This window comes from Apostichopus japonicus, chromosome 11, assembly GCF_037975245.1.
Source record: "Apostichopus japonicus isolate 1M-3 chromosome 11, ASM3797524v1, whole genome shotgun sequence".
Classification (NCBI taxonomy): domain Eukaryota; kingdom Metazoa; phylum Echinodermata; class Holothuroidea; order Aspidochirotida; family Stichopodidae; genus Apostichopus; species Apostichopus japonicus.
In genome coordinates this window covers 22,807,266-22,824,821 of record NC_092571.1, presented here as the reverse complement: position 1 = coordinate 22,824,821, position 17,556 = coordinate 22,807,266, and the positions used below count along the sequence as shown (strand labels likewise).

Here is a 17,556-nt window from a genome sequence, read left to right as displayed (position 1 = left end):
TATAATTGTCCACTGGGCCTGAGCTTACTCCTGATGCCTATACAAATACACACAAAAACCAAACAAAAAAGGTTGTGTTTCTCCTCTTTTATACTTCCAGACACTGTAACAGAATTACAGTATCTCTCATAAGAGTAAAAACTTTAAATAGTGGCTTATTACAGATACCAAACACATTCTCACAAATATCACATTTATAGCGGATAAATGGCAAAATACACGAGTTTGTGCTTTTCGGTGCTTTTTGACAATCTTGACTAATATTCATTTTGTGATTAAACAATTTTTGTACTATAACACCGATATCTACCTGACTTAACAGGACCAATTTGCAAATTAATTAAAAGCGTACAGACAACACTTTCAAGCCGTTTATTCTCAGTGTTGCAAACAACCCTGGAATCTTAATAAAACAGGGTGTATTTCCATCACAACTTCTTCTGAGATGAGAAGTTGCATCATTTGAACGTAACAACAGCAATGACTCTAAACAAATCTGCAGTACTTCAAATTTCTTCACACTTTCCAAATTTTGTATGAAATTTCTAGTTAAGTCTATCTAATAGTTTTAAGTACATTGCATACATTATTTGTGATGCCATCCAAGTACAACACATCAAACTGTCGTTTGCCTTTTTTTGGGGGGATACATCAAGGAAAATCACTGTACTAATTTTATATAAAGCCACTTGATTATGCCTCCAATATATTTTATATTACAAAATATCATCCTGTCACACAGTTTAATTTATTTTCAATGTTATTATAATCATTTTCAAGTTAATAAACCCCCCCCCCCACCAAAAAACGTTGTTGGTGAAGTCAATGTAACAAATCGCCTGCATTATTGCACAATGCACTTCTCCCAACTTAGGTTTAATATCTTGCAATATTTCATGCTTCAACAATGGAACTACATAAGAAGCTCGGAAATGGATTTTTTCACTAATGCGTTCTGTATTGTATACATTGTTTCATGAAATTCTTTCTTTAAAAGTATATCCTAGTTAATCTTTGAACATTAAATTGTTTCATACTATAATAATTTCACAAATGAGAGTCACATTTGCCAGGGTTCTGCTACATACCTTTGAAATATTAAAGGCATTGAAGACTCGCCCCAAACCGTGTGCGACCATCTAAAAAAGTTAACTTTCTGTTGCTTGCAAGTGACGTTTTGTTCATGTCGCTACAAAATGCAGACAGTAATGAAACGACCTACATTACAAGCAATAGGATTCTTGCAAACAGTAGAGTGGATCTACGTACGGTGACCATACCGATTTAAGGACAAAATGTGCGATTTATACCTTCATTTCATCTTCAGTTTTTTACAAAACTGACAGAATCACTTATTCACACTGACTGATGCATTCCACCTTCCACCTGGGCTATCATATGTTGGAGAGCTGTGATATATACATCACTCAGTCTCATTCCAATACAGACTCCATTGGTAACAAAGTAACGACGCACACCACCGACTTCATTCCTCAGATGTTTTCATTATGGTATGTGTTGTGCGCAAGGATCTTTCCATTCAGCGATAGGTTAGTGAAGTTCGAGGCACCTCAGTAGAAGCGACCGCCAGCGTGACCCCCGTGACTAGTGGCCGTGGAGTAGCCCGAGGGACGTGGTGGCTGACCACCCTGGTAAGCAGCCTGTGAGAAAACATAAGTTTCATACAACATTAATTAGCGTTGTGCGGTAGTCGGATTTCACACAACCGGTAGTGTTGCAACATGAATCCCGGTATCGTAACTACAACCAGTATTTTCTTCAACTTTCATCTACGGTTCAAAGCACTTAGTTACGAGACTGTCAATGTCATACATTCAATATACATAGCATATAGGTTATGTACATACTCTCACACGCACGTTCATAAAAAAAATTTAAAAAAATAACACGCTATATTAGGGCCTTTGTTTTTTAACATACACTTCCAAAAAGAAAAGCACAAACCTTGGAAAAATGCAACCCACACCATCCTTTATTCATACTCGACGTACGATATTAGATTAACACGTTCGCACGTGGATTAAACTTGTAATCCGTACACAAACATAAATTGGGAGTTCCCCACTAATCCATGATATTGGAATAGGGCAACCCCTTCAAGTTCAAAAGTTCACAATGAAAAGTTTTTAACTATCAACAAGTCACCACGTGTTTCGAACTTCAGACAATAAGAATGTTACATATAGGGCTACGTAAATACGGGATTATAAACTACATACATAAGAATAGTACAGATTTATTTATATCGTTAATCGGCTTTTGTTTACTCCAGAAAATATACTTTCAATACGTACAATATCAATCTTTCGTACAAAAGATCTTAAAAATTAAAAAAGTAGCGAAAAATAAATATAAATGACATCGTGGAACCCCCCGCATAATAAACGAATCCATTTCATTACATCATCAAATCTCAAGAACTGCTGTGTGTACCTGTACCGTACCCTAGGCTATAATAATATACAGTCCCGTGCGAAGATGGATTTAAACTGGATATACTCCCTGCGGTTTTGGCTCAAAATTTATTAAATCGTTATAATTATTATAACAAAATGAGGTGAAATGCATAAGGGTAAGATTTTGTACATGGGAACCTTGACAATCATCGTTTGAAGGAAGAATAAATAACGATAATTTCAGAATAACTTTGAGGTCCCGTAACATGCTGAGTGCAAGTAACGTTTGATATTTGGTGTAGCCTAGGTGCAATTTACTACGTGAAAAGTTGATTCGTTAATATATAGGTCTAGGCCAGTACGTAAATTGGTCTGATATTATTCAAACTAAGAACACAGAAACCAGAAAAAATCATGTTTTGTTTTCTTTATTTCAAATAGTAACACGTAGATATTTTTATTATGTCCGGGGTTCCCGGGAATGATACCGAAACGAATGTAATAACCGGTTGTTTTCCCACTACCGGTAGTATTTACACATTGCTTTGTGATCGGGATTAGTCAATACCGGGATCGGGATACCGGGATTCACTTGACTACCGGGATCCCGCACAACCCTAACATTAATTTAGACTTGCAAAATGAATACAACAGCATTAGTACTAGTACGAGTAGTATCTTCCTTGGTAAGTGAGTACTTGAGGTTTGCTTCAATTAGAATTACCATTGACAAGGATTGCATTATCTCAATCCGGTATGAGAATGTTTGTTCTTCCTCAGTGGTGTCGAAAAATCCGGTTGAAAGCAGTTAAAAGTGAAAGTTGGAAGGTTTTCATTCTTGTTTTAGGCCGAGGTTCCACTTATACGACTTTACAACTTAATCCCTGGTCATTGGTAACTTGCCACATCCACACACCAAAGTGTGTACAATTCAAGTAATCCCTCCTGGGGCACTACCCTGTACCACATCTAGGTGGAACCCTGGGGACTTCCCATAGGGTGTAGCCACAAACTGGCGTATGCATTTACAATTGTATTAATTTTAACAATTATGTTAATTAATTGCAATAATAAAATGCAGGGGCGAATTTTTTTAAAAAGCTCCCATGAACTTACCCCATGGGGTGATTGACCTGGCTTTTTCTGCCCATAAACTGGTGAGTCCGGTTTCCTCCTAGATTGGTAGGAAGCTGGTAAACCCTGAAAAATCAAAGGAATGAAAATCAACCGCGTAGTAATACAAGTTCTTTTCTTATCATGAACCAAACTGACCCCGAAATAACCTTTGACCTCAAACCCACATGATCCACAACACATTTATAGTTTTACGTAACGTCGGTCAACTTCCATGCATTTCTGTAGGTAAAGAGGTGAGCTATTCTCAAAATTCTTCGAGGATCACCATTTTTTTTTTTCTAGCGCTGGTGGTTTCCCACTGTCGAAGCAGATGAACAAAAACTGTCGCAAAAGTCAAGTTTACAATGAAAAGAACAATTCAACGTTACAGTTTTCCATTACTTTTTTTAACACCTCTCGTCTTTTGTGTTTTCATTTTATTGTCAATCTACTTTCTATTTTCCTTTTCTTGTTTGGTACAATGAATTTCTGCTAACACCAAAAACTTGCCCACCAGCCTGGTTTGGATGGTTCTCCACAGTTTTTCAACCCTGAGCCTATGTTTCTTTTCTGACCTTACAAAGATTTGGTCTTGAAGTAGAAGATGATGAGATTACCTTTCCTTGAGCCTGTTGTATGTGAGATACCTGTGGCGGTAGAAGGGCCTGGTGTTGCTGTAAGGCCTGTACAGAACCAATTGGACGCAGGTGCTGTGTTATTTATAAAGAGCAAGAAAATGATGGTTTGTTTTTAAAGAGAGAATTCCTCTATGTTTTAAAACACCAGAAGATCAACATATCAATTTCAATCAAAGCCAAGACAATTGAGGCTGCAATAAGTCTTTTTTATGATTCCCTTTTTGCTTTTACTGGTGCTGATCGGAGGAAGTCTTTACCAAATACAATATTTTATAAAAAATTCTCCTACTTTACATAAATTCCATCAAGAAAAATCTGACACATTATCTTACTGAAACTACTGTTAGATCTGCTGTTGTTTGCTAAGTTGTCCATTATTCTTGTTTCTTGTTTGATTTCCTTATCTTACTTAGTTACTTTCTTCACCCCCCACCCCTCCCCCACCCCATCATCTACCAGGGGTTTCTCAAGTTTTCCCTCACACTTTATAAAATGGCTTCCCTTTCATTTCAGTGTGTAAAATAAGTAGTTGTATTCTCACACATATTTTTTTCTTCATATTATTATAACACATACTTGTATTATACACCACTGTTTTGATAACTGAAATAAATTGAAAAGGATTGAATTAAATTCAGAAATGGTGACCTCACCTGACTTTGGAGCTTGGACTGGTAATGACTCTGCTCTTCAGCAAAAGTTGAGGATTTACTCGGCTGTTCTAGGCTGGCCTGTACATGCTGGGCACCGGGAGGAAAACCTACAGAGATCGACAATATTATGTTAGAATTAACACTACTGGCCATCTATCTCTTATATATTCAACTACACAGGCTTCTAAACTGAGCCTGTACATACTGGGAAGGAAAACCTACAGAAACTGACAATATTACATTAGGATTAACACTACTGGCCATCTATCTCTATATATATTCACAGGCTTCTAAACTGAGCATGTATATACTGGGAAGGAAAACCTACAGAGATCGACAACATTACGTTAGATTTAACACTGCTGGTCATCTATCTCGTACAAATTTAACTGAACAAGATAAGTATTCTTTTTACATCTTCTTCCAATTCTTTCCCTTTCTTCCCCATCTTTTCCAACAATTTTTCTCTCTTAGACACCTTTTGTAAATGTACCCACCATTTCATCTAGCCCAGCCTAAGTTTTGTAAATTTTTTAAAAGGATATCTAATCAATTTTGAAGTAGAACAGTGCCAAAATAACATGAGTGAATCTGATGCACACAGGAATTTGATTCTGAGAGTCGACCAGTTTACAAAGTCACTGTTTTGTATTTGATTGAATCCTTATTGCAAAAAAAAAAGAGAGAGATTTATTCCAGAGATTATATGTGTGACTTTTATTAAAGTACTTGTGAATATTGCTTTCGATCAAATTTTCACTGCATTATTTCTACACTGCTCGACAGCCGCTAGTGTGCTATTGAATTGGCAATCCTTACACCCTTCCCTTCTACGAGATATGACGATACCTTGAAATCCGGGCGGAAAATGATCTCCTTGACCCTCGTGGGAATAGTGCAGTGGGTAGGCCGAAAAAGGGGAGTCTCTAGCCTGGTACTTGGATGGGTTGGTCGATGCACTAGTGGTGAAGCTGCTATGTAGACTGGCCTGCTGTCTGTGAGGGTACCCTGCCTGTGCTTGACTGATAAAGGCAGAAGACGAAGCTTGGCTGCTGGTGTATGGGGGGTGTCCAGCTGGGAAAAAAAAGATATTAATAATGAAGAGAAATATAAACACCTGAAACTATTTGAACATGCATTATGACAGGCAATGAGGAATAGTATAACAATAAGTTATAATACAGCCGGGGGGGGGGGGGTGGAGGGGTGGTGAGGAAGGGCGGCAAAATACTGTCAAGTTGAAAGCCTCCATATTCTATGAAAGAGATGACAAGTGAAGAACGTGTCGTCTCGATGCGGCCATTTTATCAAGGCATGGTAACTTCACTATAGGGGTACCATAATACCAAATGAGCAATCAACTTTATGACTTTACAACTTAAATACATAAAACTCATGAGAATAATATGTAGAACTGGATTTGATCAGAATATTAAAGCATCTCTGATGTTTGCAAAGGTAATGGTTATCTGTGAGGCAGTAACTGTATATAATTAATATGTCCAGTCCTGTGATAATAGGAGAGCAAAGTACCTCTCGGTCTGTAAGAACCGGCCGCAAACGCAGCTGGTGAGAAGTGAGGAGAGTGCTGCGGATAGAGCTCTACGATTGGAGGAGAAGGACTCCTGGCTCTCTTGATGGCCTGCGGAAAAGAAAACAAGACAAAACACAAAATGAAAACATTTTCACCTTATCTCCAGCTAGCCTGCTGAACAGATGGTTTCAAGTTTATGTGATAGTTGATTTTTTTTTCTATGATACATAATGACAGTGGATGCTACCAAACAGAATCATTAAGTCGTCTGTTAACTCTAGCATTTGGTTCTGTTTAACATCCAATTTTTTTAGCAGAAACTGAATTAATGTTTTAACAATGATTTAATCAAGTTTTGTCTCCAAAGTTTTAGAGTAGGTTACTTGGTCGTAAATGTTGACTTGAGGCAGACAGACTATGAATGTATTTAGTACGTAATTTTGTAGCAGCCTACATTTGGGTCAATTTGAAATGTTGTAGGACAGGCAGAATCAAGAGTTTTCAATAAAGTAGTAGAGAAAGTAGTATTTGGTTGGGTTTATGGATACCACATCAGCAGTAAATGTATTAGTGAACAGAGTATGCATGATATGCTTGTTCTGTAGGCTAATGTCCAATGAACTACAAAATACTGCAGTACTCTTACTTATAACTTTTCATCATTATAACAGTGCTCATTTGGCATTCAGTGATCATTCCTCTGCAATTTTAACAGAAGCATCAACTTTTGTTCCAAACAGAATTGCAATGGAATCACATCCACCCTACTGCTTGATTTTTAGTTTTTTTTTTTTTATTTCACAATGAATCGTCTTGAAATGCAATGTTTGCAAATATTATTGTTTTCAATTGTTAAGGTTTGAAGGTAACTTCTTTTTGACCAGATAATAATAAAATAATAATAATAAAGTCGTAAAACATAAATACAAAACCAATACACCTAACAAAGGTAAAATTAAACAATGTAAAGTAGAGGAAATGTTAAAAATACAGTGTAAAACTACATCAAATATGTGAAAAACTACTAAAATAACTATGTAACTATTTTACAATATACAGAATCAATAATAGCATAAAACACATAGCAAATATATATTGCACAAATATTGAAATGGAATTCAGTTATGTAAAATGGTGACACTAAAACAGCCATAAAATGAAAGATATATTTATGTGTCATAGAAATGCAGCCGGAAAAGGTGGGTTTTGAGTTTGGATTTGAAAATTCCCAAGGAAGGTGCATGGCGAATGTTGGCGGGAAGTTTGTTACCCTTTTGTGCTCAATGAAAGATGAGTGTTGCCATCTGTGCTCAGATGACTTACCTGTACTGGAGGTCCAGGAGGCGTCGGCGCCCGATACATCTTATCACCCAGCATGCTCGGTCTACCGTGTAAAGGTGCTCCTACAAAACACACCAAAAAATATACTAATTATTCAGAAATTTTGTCTCTTTCATTAAGTGAATAACAAGTAGCACTATATCAGTAACATCACTGCATTGAGAAACACCCATCAATTTTTATACTATTTTTGGAGTAGATTTTTCTGTAATTTTATTGCTAGTCTTGTTCAGAACACATAAATATAATAAAATGCCCTAAGTTCTAGCAGTGTTAAAATGGATGTTACATATCTTAACAATTGGAGAGATCATGACTTACCATGAATACTTATGACACTAAGCTAAATGTTGTAACAACCTCTTCATAGTTCCGAACTAATGATTATCTCTTTCATGTGTGTGTGACATTCATTAACCCACCGCCCCCCCCTCCCTGCACACCCATTCTCCCACCATGCCATAAATATTTCTGACACAAAGCTAAATGTTGAAACAACCTCTAAATAGTTCCCAACTTATGATTATCTCTTTAGTGTGTGTGACATTCATTACCCACCCCCTCTCCTCACTCCACACCCGTCCTCCCACCATGCCATGTCATAATGCAATCATTTATTCATTGTTAATATTAATTAAATTCAAAATTAAATTCAAAGACCTCTAGATGTAATAGTCCTGAGTCTCCCCATGCCCCCCTCCCACCATATCCTACATGCTTCTATTACACAATTAATATTCATGTGTTAATATCCATGTCTACCTTACCTTGAACTGGTAGCATGTGAGATCCATGTAGGGGTATAGGTGGGTACTGATGGTGAGTTGGATGAGTCATGGTGTAATCCGTCATAGATGCTCTCATTTCGCTGAGAAGGAGAAAGAAACGATATAAGCCATTTCAACATTCCAACTGACACATCCACAAATGTGCAATCTACTGTAGGTGACAGTAACATAAAACCACTCTCATACCTTCCATACCATCATGTTGACTATAAAATGGCCCCACATTCTTGAAATGTGGGTGCAAATAAAAGTGAAAGCCTCTTACTACTGAATATCCTTGACTGTATAAAAATCAGATATGAAACTGCTCGGCTGAAAATGAGACACAGTATAAACAATCTACAGTATCTGCTTCTTTTCCCAGTTTTTTTGTCTTTTTTTTCCAGGGAGTGGCACAATATACAGGTCAATGTCGCACAGTATGTGTGAATGGGCATCTTTGAACGTGAATCTGTTTGCTCTGGAGCAACGAACTGAAGCAGTTACATCATGAAATACGTTATATTAGTAGGCCAGCTATGATTACAAAGCCATGTAAATCGTACTGACGGCTTTAGTTACATGTTCACTTGCAATATATGTTCCTTTAGTCTTTAGTGGATTAAAGGACACTTAACCCCTCCAGTTCCTCTGTTCCCTTCTTGGTTTAAGTGGAAGGGGAGGCTTTGGAGGGGAATGGGGGTGGGGGAGGGGATGGATAAATGTACTTACTGTTCCTTGATCTGCTTCCTCCTATTCTCAGATTCATTTAACACTTTCTTCAACTGTAAGAATAGATCATGTTTCTCGCCTCTCAGGGACACCAGCTTGTCTTCTAAATGAATAATCTGAAGCAAATTACACATAGAACAGACATGATCATGTTAGTTGTGAATAGCACTTTTTCAGTATTTGGAACTCTGCTATAAGGATTGTCGTAAGATTATAATAAAACAAAGCTGCATACTTATTGAGATTTATATAGCAATTGCGTCCATACTGTAGGTTGCTTCTACATAATGGATTTACCAATCTTTCTTCATTTCATCTTAACTGGCGAGAGATGGTTGGGAGGGAGGGATAACGCAAAGAAGGTTAAAGGAACTGCTAGCTTTCTAGATTACTGGTTACATGAGGAAATGTTTTAGGGGGACAATTTTATGGGGACAATTAGGGGCAATGGATGAAGGGTATGATTTTTCAAGTTTCAAATGAATCTTCTTTGTCAGACACTAACAATGGAAAGAGTAAGATCACAAGGAATAACAAGACAATATTCTCATTACCTGATCTTTGGTCTGTTCAAGGGTCAATGTTTCAGCCTCTCTCTTTTTACGTAGTTTCTCTAGTTGCTGTTTTCTTCTCTCTACAATTTTGTCCGCCATTTCTTCCTCTGTAAAATGCAAAGAAGTAGGGTACTAGCATGGTTATATTAAAACAGCAGGCTAGAATTGTTACAGTACTAGTATAGAAAGTTCTCACAGGTACTAGCATCAGGCTTTATTGAAACAACAGAAAAGAATTGTTACAGTACTACAGTAGTATAGAAAGTTCTCACATGTTATACTGCAGCATCAGGCTACATTAAAACAGCAGGCTAAAATTGTTACAGTACTAGTATAGAAAGTTCTCACATGTTATATCATCAGGCTACAATATCTAGCATCAGGCTATATTAAAACAGCAGGCTAGAAACTGTTGCAGTACTAGTATAGAAAGTTCTCACATGTTAGTATTATAGCATCAGGCTACAATAAAACAGCAGGCAAGAATTGTTACAGTACTAGTGAAGAAAGTCCTCACATGTAATGAAACAGAACACAAATGCTGCACAAAATTGTTCTGTACTCCAGCACTGGTGATTAAATTTAACTGTAAATTAATACATGAGGTTCATTTGTGTAACTTTGAAGGCACATAAATTACCAAGAAACTGAATATTAATCACTTTTCTGTTAATTGTGCTAATTTGCAAAGTGTGTTGTTTTGGTGACAGCCAAAGGAATTGTACATAAAACAAGGGTGATACCAAACAATAAGACACCATTGTTCTATCTAACAATATCACCTGACAAATAATGCAGAAAGTTGACCATCTTTACGGAATTTGTGAATTCAACTTTTCAGTCCTGTTGACAAGAGCTTGACAATAAGTAAACCCCTGAGGATTGAGTGCTAATAAAAAAAAAATTCAAGTAGAGTTTTCTAGATGCATTGAATACAGACCTTAGCCCCTGCCCAGCGAGTCCCCAAACCACTCCCCTGCCCTCCCACCAAAAAATAAAATAATAACCAGATGCAATATGTTTTATAACTTACCTTGGCGTTTCCTCTCCCGCTCTCTAACAATGATTGTTTTCAGAGCCAGCACCATAGATTTAGGGTGCCTGCATTCCAGGGGGGCAGGCATCTTTTCAAATTTCTTGTTATTATTGTTCGTGGACATAAATGACTTTGAAACTCCACAGCTGGAACAAAGAAGACAATATATAATATATACACTCTATAACTATACAGTAAGGTGAATTAGAATGTCAAGCAGTTTAACTGTTCCTTTAGATGGCCTTTCTTTGCCTCAGCCACCTATAGCATAAATTTCCATAAGAACAAACAAACAAATATAAATGGCTATGTACAAATCTAACAAGGACACATCCACTATATTTGCATGTTTATGTTGTAACTCAAGGCTTTAATTAAATGCAAATAGAAAGCACTGAGATCTTGTGTGTGTGTGCAACTGTTCTGGATTGTGTATACCCAACTGTGTTATTGGCAAAAAAGGTAGATGGAAGAATAGCCACATTCAATCATGCACTTTTAGCTGCCTTAGATCTGTTTTTCACTATTCAAAGTGAAGGGCTATATTACCTAAATTAATTTATGCTATTCAATATTAAGGAGAACACAAACTTAACCACCATGAAACAGGCAAGAAAATCCTGCTCCATTTAGGAGACAATAACACTATGTAGTAAAAAATGTTATGCCTGGGGCACTCATTTTGTCATAGTGCCCAAGTTATGATCTGAAAAGTTCACTTTTTCTTTGTTTCTCGTTCATAGTTTCAAGGTAAAATGTATCAATTCTGACAATGAAACCAATGATATCATTAGGTCAGGGTAAGAGCATCAACAATTTTCAATTAGCATTTGCAAAACCCACCTTCTTGACAGAAAATAAACATTGTAGTAAATAAAGAAGAAAATGAGGAATATGAAACAAATGTGGCTGTATGATGTACAGTAATATGACTTACTCTGAAAGTCTACAGCCCAGTGTGCAAGGGAACATTAAAGCTATGAAGTGTGATATATGTATCCCGGCAAATTAAATAAGTGTTCTTAATGGTTTTGAGGTGTTCATGACAGTAACTTATACTGAATACACCAATAATAATAGTTGGGGGTTTGCATATCTATCACCTTCTTCATGAGGAGAGGGGTCGGAGGAATGAATATGGAAGATAAATTATTGTACTAATTGACTATTACTCATACTGCCATGCCCTATATCAACCAATTCGATCACAGGAAGAAGCAGTTCCTTGGTTTACTCACAACATTGAAAACTTTGGGGGGAATGATTTCATCATATGCTCATGACATTTTTCCATATTGTTATAAACTTACATATCTCTACCCAATTCACCATGAATGATTTTTACCTAAAAATCTGAGTCTTTGCCTTGAGACTCTGACAAGTGACAGTCTGAGGCAAAGTTTCGCTAGGATTGTTAGTTCTTTGTTGAATCCATCCAGCCGCCCTACTGACGTTTGACAGTGACTTAAATCTTTGTACTTAATTTGTGAGGGTTAGGTCTAAACAATGACAATTAGTACCCAAGTTATATTTATATAGGTTTGCATAAGAAAGATACAGTATCTGGGTAGGCCTAACTTCACACCATTATATATTAGCATTAACAATAATTACGTTAGGCTATTAGTATTACACTATTTGCCAGTACAGTACGCGGTTAGGCTCGATACGTCATATTCCAATGTTGCCAGAAAAACGATCCCCAGTGTTACGCCCTTCGGGGGGAAAGTAACTTACCTGAACTTCAAAATCTCCTTCAAAATTAAGATAGATATAAAATTAATGATTTTAAAATATTTATTCAAGTAATGATTGGGTAAAATTCACTTCAAAAGACATAAAGCTCACTTCTTTCTTGTCTGAAGTTTCGAGAGGCCGCGGAAGCGGAGTAGATTACATTTGACCTTTTACGACTGAAATCGACCTTTGCACTCAAGAATCCAATTCACAATGACTGTGGTAAATAACTTGCTCACATTTCCCTCAAAAGCATGAAATTCTGCCACATTTTCCGCTCTCAATTGATTCTCAGATCTTCTTTGATATGTTATTAATGATATAAATAAGTATTTTAGGTATTTAGATGAAGGCAAAATTGAAGGCAAGATTGTGAAAAAAATATGTTCGTCTTGCGTTGAATTTTTGTCAGAATTGGTTAGGCTGGTACATACCGTACAGTGTGCCTTCGTTACCCACGTGTCGATGCCGTTCTGTATTAACTTACTATAGTTTAGTATTGGCCTTGACAGGCTACGCTGTATGTGCCTTCATTCGGCGTGTAACAAGATTGAATTTTACAAGAAAAAAACTTGGCATCTTTAAACAACTGAACTATTTGGCTAATCTCCATTCCAACTCCCACTATGATCGTAGTGTTAAATATAGACATGTAGACATGTCAAAAAACTATAAACCTATTTTTTCTTTTCGCACCACCTGGTCAATAGGCCTATTGTTTTTGCCCAGTGTACATCATAATTCATATATGATCATTCCTCATTTTTATTAAGTAAAGCTTATTCTTCAGTTTTGTATGGCATATGAGACATAAATTTGATCTTGAACTAGGTTAGTGTAGAAAACTAGATGCGTTGCAATCAGTTGAACATCATCCAAATTCCTTGGTTGGGCCATTTGACTATAGGCTAAAAGAAGATGATTTCATTCTCCTTCCCAGTTAGGCTGGGCACCCCTTCTATGAAATGAAATGCTAGGCCTTTCTGAAAGTTACATATTGTTTGCAAGATCTTCCTCATGTCCATTCATTTCTTTTTCACTCAATGAATTGGTATTAGAAAGTCTTTTCAATTTAAAGCTAAGTAAGACCTACACTACAGTAGGACAATTAGCTCGTTGGTTGATAGGATTATTCTCTGTGGTATACTGTACCATATTGGATTATAATTCATTCCAAGTTTTAGGATTTACATAATTTATACCATCATTTAATTCAATTATCAGCAAGACAAATGTAGATGCCTTCAAGATAAGGCAATTCACGTTAAGAACATCCGTTTCTGCCTACAAGCATCGGGTGTAATTATAAATTACTCCACCTTTCAGAAGGTCTCTATTTGGCAGGAGTTGAAGTCAAGCTGTTTTACTTTTTCACTGTGACTCTAGTAAAAAATATTGCTACCAATAATTCTAGTGATTCAGGTTGTTTGAGTTCTCCTCTCATTTCATTCATTTATTTTTCCATTTCCTCACAATGTTTATATAATAATAGGACTGTGAAGACAATACCATGCAAAGAAAATAATAAGTAATAAATCATATAAAAGAAAAATAATGGAAATTACGGAGAGAAAATGGTGGAAGGGCTTGGAAGTCGTAGCTTGTACAAGAAGCCCACCAAAAATAAAGATAGCAAGTATGAAGTATATGGGCATGATAAGAAAGCCCCTTACAAAGAAGACCTATACCCCCCACCCCTAAATTGTTTGAGTTTTGAACCCCCAGGTTGTTGAGTTCTCCTCTGCAACTCTGACTCAAGGAAAACATTCTTCCCCTAATCATCAATGATCACAATCATGACTCCGCCTCTAGAGAAAAATATACTGTTAGGATATGGTGTTCTGTAATAAAGAATTTATGAAGTAATATATCTAATTAGTATTTCCCCACCACTGCTCCCACTCCAGCAAAAAATATTATCCTGTTAGTGTTAGGGAGATGTGTCAGTCTCAAAAGCATTTATGAATATATCTAATAATGATATCCCCACCCCGACTCTGCCTCAAGCAACAATAGCCGCTAGAAATGTACGGAATATTCCATAATTGGCTCTCATCCAAATGTTATGTTTGCAGGTTACTTATTTTTGTGCCTATTTGCTGTTTGTTAGTTGTCGATTTTTGATCAGGTGTTTCTCTGTTGTCATTTCACTAGGGAAAGTCGAAGAGACCCAGAAAGTTGCCCATCCAGAAGGGGGCCAAGAAGAAGAAGGTGACCTACAAGTTCACCATTGACTGCACCATGCCTGTTGAGGATGGCATTATGGACTCTGCTAACTTTGTAAGTTTGTATACAAGTAAAGTTAAAAGGTCATCTTTATTGTCTCTAAATTACTGCTAAATAGTCTAAATATGGCCACTTACAATATTGTAAAGCTGCATTAATTTAAATTTTTTTTTTTTACAATCAGCCATTCTAAGGCAATGTATCTTACAAATAGATTATCTCTGATCTCTTGTCCAACATGAATGATGTAATCAAGGAAAGGTTTCTACACCAAACAACAGGTTACTACCTGAGTAAATTTGTGGGATGCACAATTTTCTGTATCAAGTGAAACACTTGTCCATGTCAATTAGGAGCAGCCAGATAGTGGTAGCCTCATAAACAGACCTCTCTTTGGTTTGATTGGGCAGTATGCAATTGTGTGGTTGCATGTATTATACATGCGTTGCTTTGTCAGAGTGACTCAGTGTTACAGCTAAATAGACAATACAGTTTTTCAACTTGCTTTACAACCTACTTCAGGGTATCTTGAATTACTGAGAAGAAGTCATTCTGACACAGTGGTTACTAACCATTACATATTGATCAATTTTATTATGGATGAAGCAATACTATACATGAAGCTATACATGAAAATTATACTATAGCCATACTACACATGACGTCAGATTATGATAGACTGAACAGTTGTCACAATGTCAGACAGACTTCTGACAGTTAAGAACCTGCCACTGATGCTATATGAGTACAAATCCTTTCATTTACACAAGGCTTGATCTCTTTGTTAATGTCTGTCTGACCAATGGTATGGATTTACTCACCAGAAGCTGTCTAGAGCAGAATGTTTTGTTTCCATCGATAGTAATTTATTATTATTAATGGAATCAATATTGTCCTGTACAAATGTTTTTTTCAAACCATTTTACTAACCAGCTTGTTCTATGGGTTAGGAGTACTTGTATTCCTAGTCCAACTTAGGGACACCTTCCCTAGATAAGACTCAGCCAGCCATATTTCTGTATGGCTGGTTAGAGGTTAGGGCCAACTTCCCTAATCTCGACCTCTTTTCTCTCTGGTACTCTGTGGACCATATAGGAGCAGTTTCTCCAGGATCGCATCAAGGTAGACGGGAAGACCAAGAATTTCACGGGTCGTCTGAGCATCGAGCGGAAGAAGAGCAAGCTCACCATCACCACAGATTTTGATTTTTCAAAAAGGTGAGAGCAGAGATCTGATATGGTGTGTGGAAGGTGTTGCAAGATGCACAGTAGACTGACAGATTGTTACGGGAGCTGTGTGTCCAGCCTGGTCGCTTTTCACATATTGACCTCATTTTCCAAGTGTTGTTGAAAATAGCAATGCATGTTACATCAAACTTAACACATCCAACTTTGTTCCAAAGATCGTTATTTTGAAAATTTGGGATGATTTTCTGATTCCGTTCTGTTTTGACAAACTTGTCATACTTACACTTTTGGTACTTTTTAATCGTACAATCTTGTACAAGTGCCAAAAAAAAAATTCATTCAAGGTTTGGTTTGTTGATTTGAAATTTGAAACTTTTTGAGAATATCCTGTTTTTTTGGGTTATTTATTACTGAAATAATTAAATTGCAATTGACAGCTAAGATGGTTAAGTATTCGTTTCTTAAAAACAAGTTGTCAGTAAATATGTCTTGTGTGTCTTATTGCGAAGAGTCATTATTAACAGATTTATCAAAATATCATCCACAAGCCAGCATGGTCAAAGAGGCGGAAATTACAGCGAGAGCAACTTAAAGGGTGTGACGACTCTTGCACAAAAAAACGTCTCAGGCCGGTAATCTGACCTAGTTTCGAATGAGGTGTAACAGAAGTGTTAGACACCACCATCGATCCCAAAAAAAACACACAGCTTGCTACCGTTGGTAATTAAACACTAGTGTACAGTCAATATATACAGCTACTGTCAATACTCACAACACAGTGGACATCTCAGCTCTAGATAAAAAAAAACAAGGTATCAAGTTTCATTACTGTTTGCATTTTGTAGCGACAAGAAAAAAACTTCACTTGCAAGCAACAGAAAGTTAACTTTTTCAGAGCGAGGCACATGGTTTTGGGCGAGTCTCCAATGCCTTTAAGATGAAGGACTCAGATTGGAAGATAAGCTGTGGGCTTACAGAGTTACCCTCAATAAAATATATGATTAACAGACAAAACTGCATTTTGTGCATTCTGTTAGCAACCTGTAACTATTGCTGTTTGTAAAAAGTGGAACTTTTGTATCCAGTTTGATATATTTCTTTATTGCATCCTTTCGCAGGTACCTGAAATACCTCACAAAGAAGTATCTTAAAAAGAACAACCTTAGGGATTGGCTGCGAGTGGTGGCATCAGACAAGGAGACGTACGAACTCCGATACTTCCAGATCAACCAGGAGTCTGATGAATCCGAAGAGGAAGACTAAGCTATTAATATGAGCCACTCGGCAGCTATGGCATTGCATTGTTTTTTTGAGTTACTTTAAAATAAAGAAAAATTGTAAATTGCTCGTCAGAAACAAAGCAGAGACTTATAGACTGTCATGTGTGAGTTCAAATATAATTGAGAAAGCTAAGAGCAAGTTCATGTATCTATTTTCTTGTGACAACTATATAATGGAAATTCTCTATAGAAAGATGAAACCATTAACATTGGATGTCAGGATGAGGGGGGGGGGGATGAGAGAGAGGGGGAGACAACCAGGGGAGAGGATTGTCTTACAATGTCGCTGTCTTTAAGATGTTGGGTAACTTGATACATTTGAAGCAAAGCAATAGTGA

General features: G+C 36.8%; 2 protein-coding genes across 3 annotated transcripts; one reads left to right on the top strand and one right to left on the bottom strand.

Moving 5' to 3' along the window:
* Positions 1-72: 72 nt before the first annotated feature.
* LOC139976037 (uncharacterized) lies at positions 73-12,764 on the bottom strand. Of its 2 annotated transcripts, none has more exons than XM_071984432.1 (12): positions 12,637-12,764; positions 10,786-10,934; positions 9,753-9,859; positions 9,199-9,314; positions 8,467-8,567; positions 7,682-7,761; positions 6,358-6,466; positions 5,674-5,898; positions 4,825-4,931; positions 4,151-4,243; positions 3,534-3,617; positions 73-1,661 (listed from the first exon to the last, which is right to left on the bottom strand). In XM_071984432.1, exons 2-12 carry the CDS (start codon positions 10,910-10,912, stop codon positions 1,572-1,574), a joined length of 1,239 nt encoding a protein of 412 aa, XP_071840533.1. In that variant the 5' UTR covers positions 10,913-10,934; positions 12,637-12,764; the 3' UTR covers positions 73-1,571. The 2 variants fall into 2 exon arrangements, with proteins under 2 accessions (XP_071840533.1, XP_071840532.1); XM_071984431.1 differs by having other exon boundaries at positions 12,526-12,665.
* On the top strand, positions 12,608-17,351 carry LOC139976039 (large ribosomal subunit protein eL22-like). Its single transcript, XM_071984434.1, has 4 exons — positions 12,608-12,747; positions 14,680-14,805; positions 15,847-15,968; positions 17,057-17,351. Exons 1-4 carry the CDS (start codon positions 12,739-12,741, stop codon positions 17,199-17,201), a joined length of 402 nt encoding a protein of 133 aa, XP_071840535.1. The 5' UTR covers positions 12,608-12,738; the 3' UTR covers positions 17,202-17,351.
* The last annotated feature ends 205 nt before the right edge of the window (positions 17,352-17,556 follow it).

Coding starts and splice junctions, on each gene's coding strand:
- LOC139976037 (XM_071984432.1), bottom strand. CDS start 10,912: ATGTCCACGAACAATAATAACAAGAAATTTGAAAAGATGCCTGCCCCC. Junction 4,932..5,673: donor TTTTCCGCCCGGATTTCAAG/GTATCGTCATAT, acceptor CGATCTCTGTAG/GTTTTCCTCCCGGTGCCCAG. Junction 1,662..3,533: donor CAGGTCAATCACCCCATGGG/GTAAGTTCATGG, acceptor GTTTTCTCACAG/GCTGCTTACCAGGGTGGTCA.
- LOC139976039 (XM_071984434.1), top strand. Junction 14,806..15,846: donor TTATGGACTCTGCTAACTTT/GTAAGTTTGTAT, acceptor TGGACCATATAG/GAGCAGTTTCTCCAGGATCG. Junction 15,969..17,056: donor GATTTTGATTTTTCAAAAAG/GTGAGAGCAGAG, acceptor ATCCTTTCGCAG/GTACCTGAAATACCTCACAA.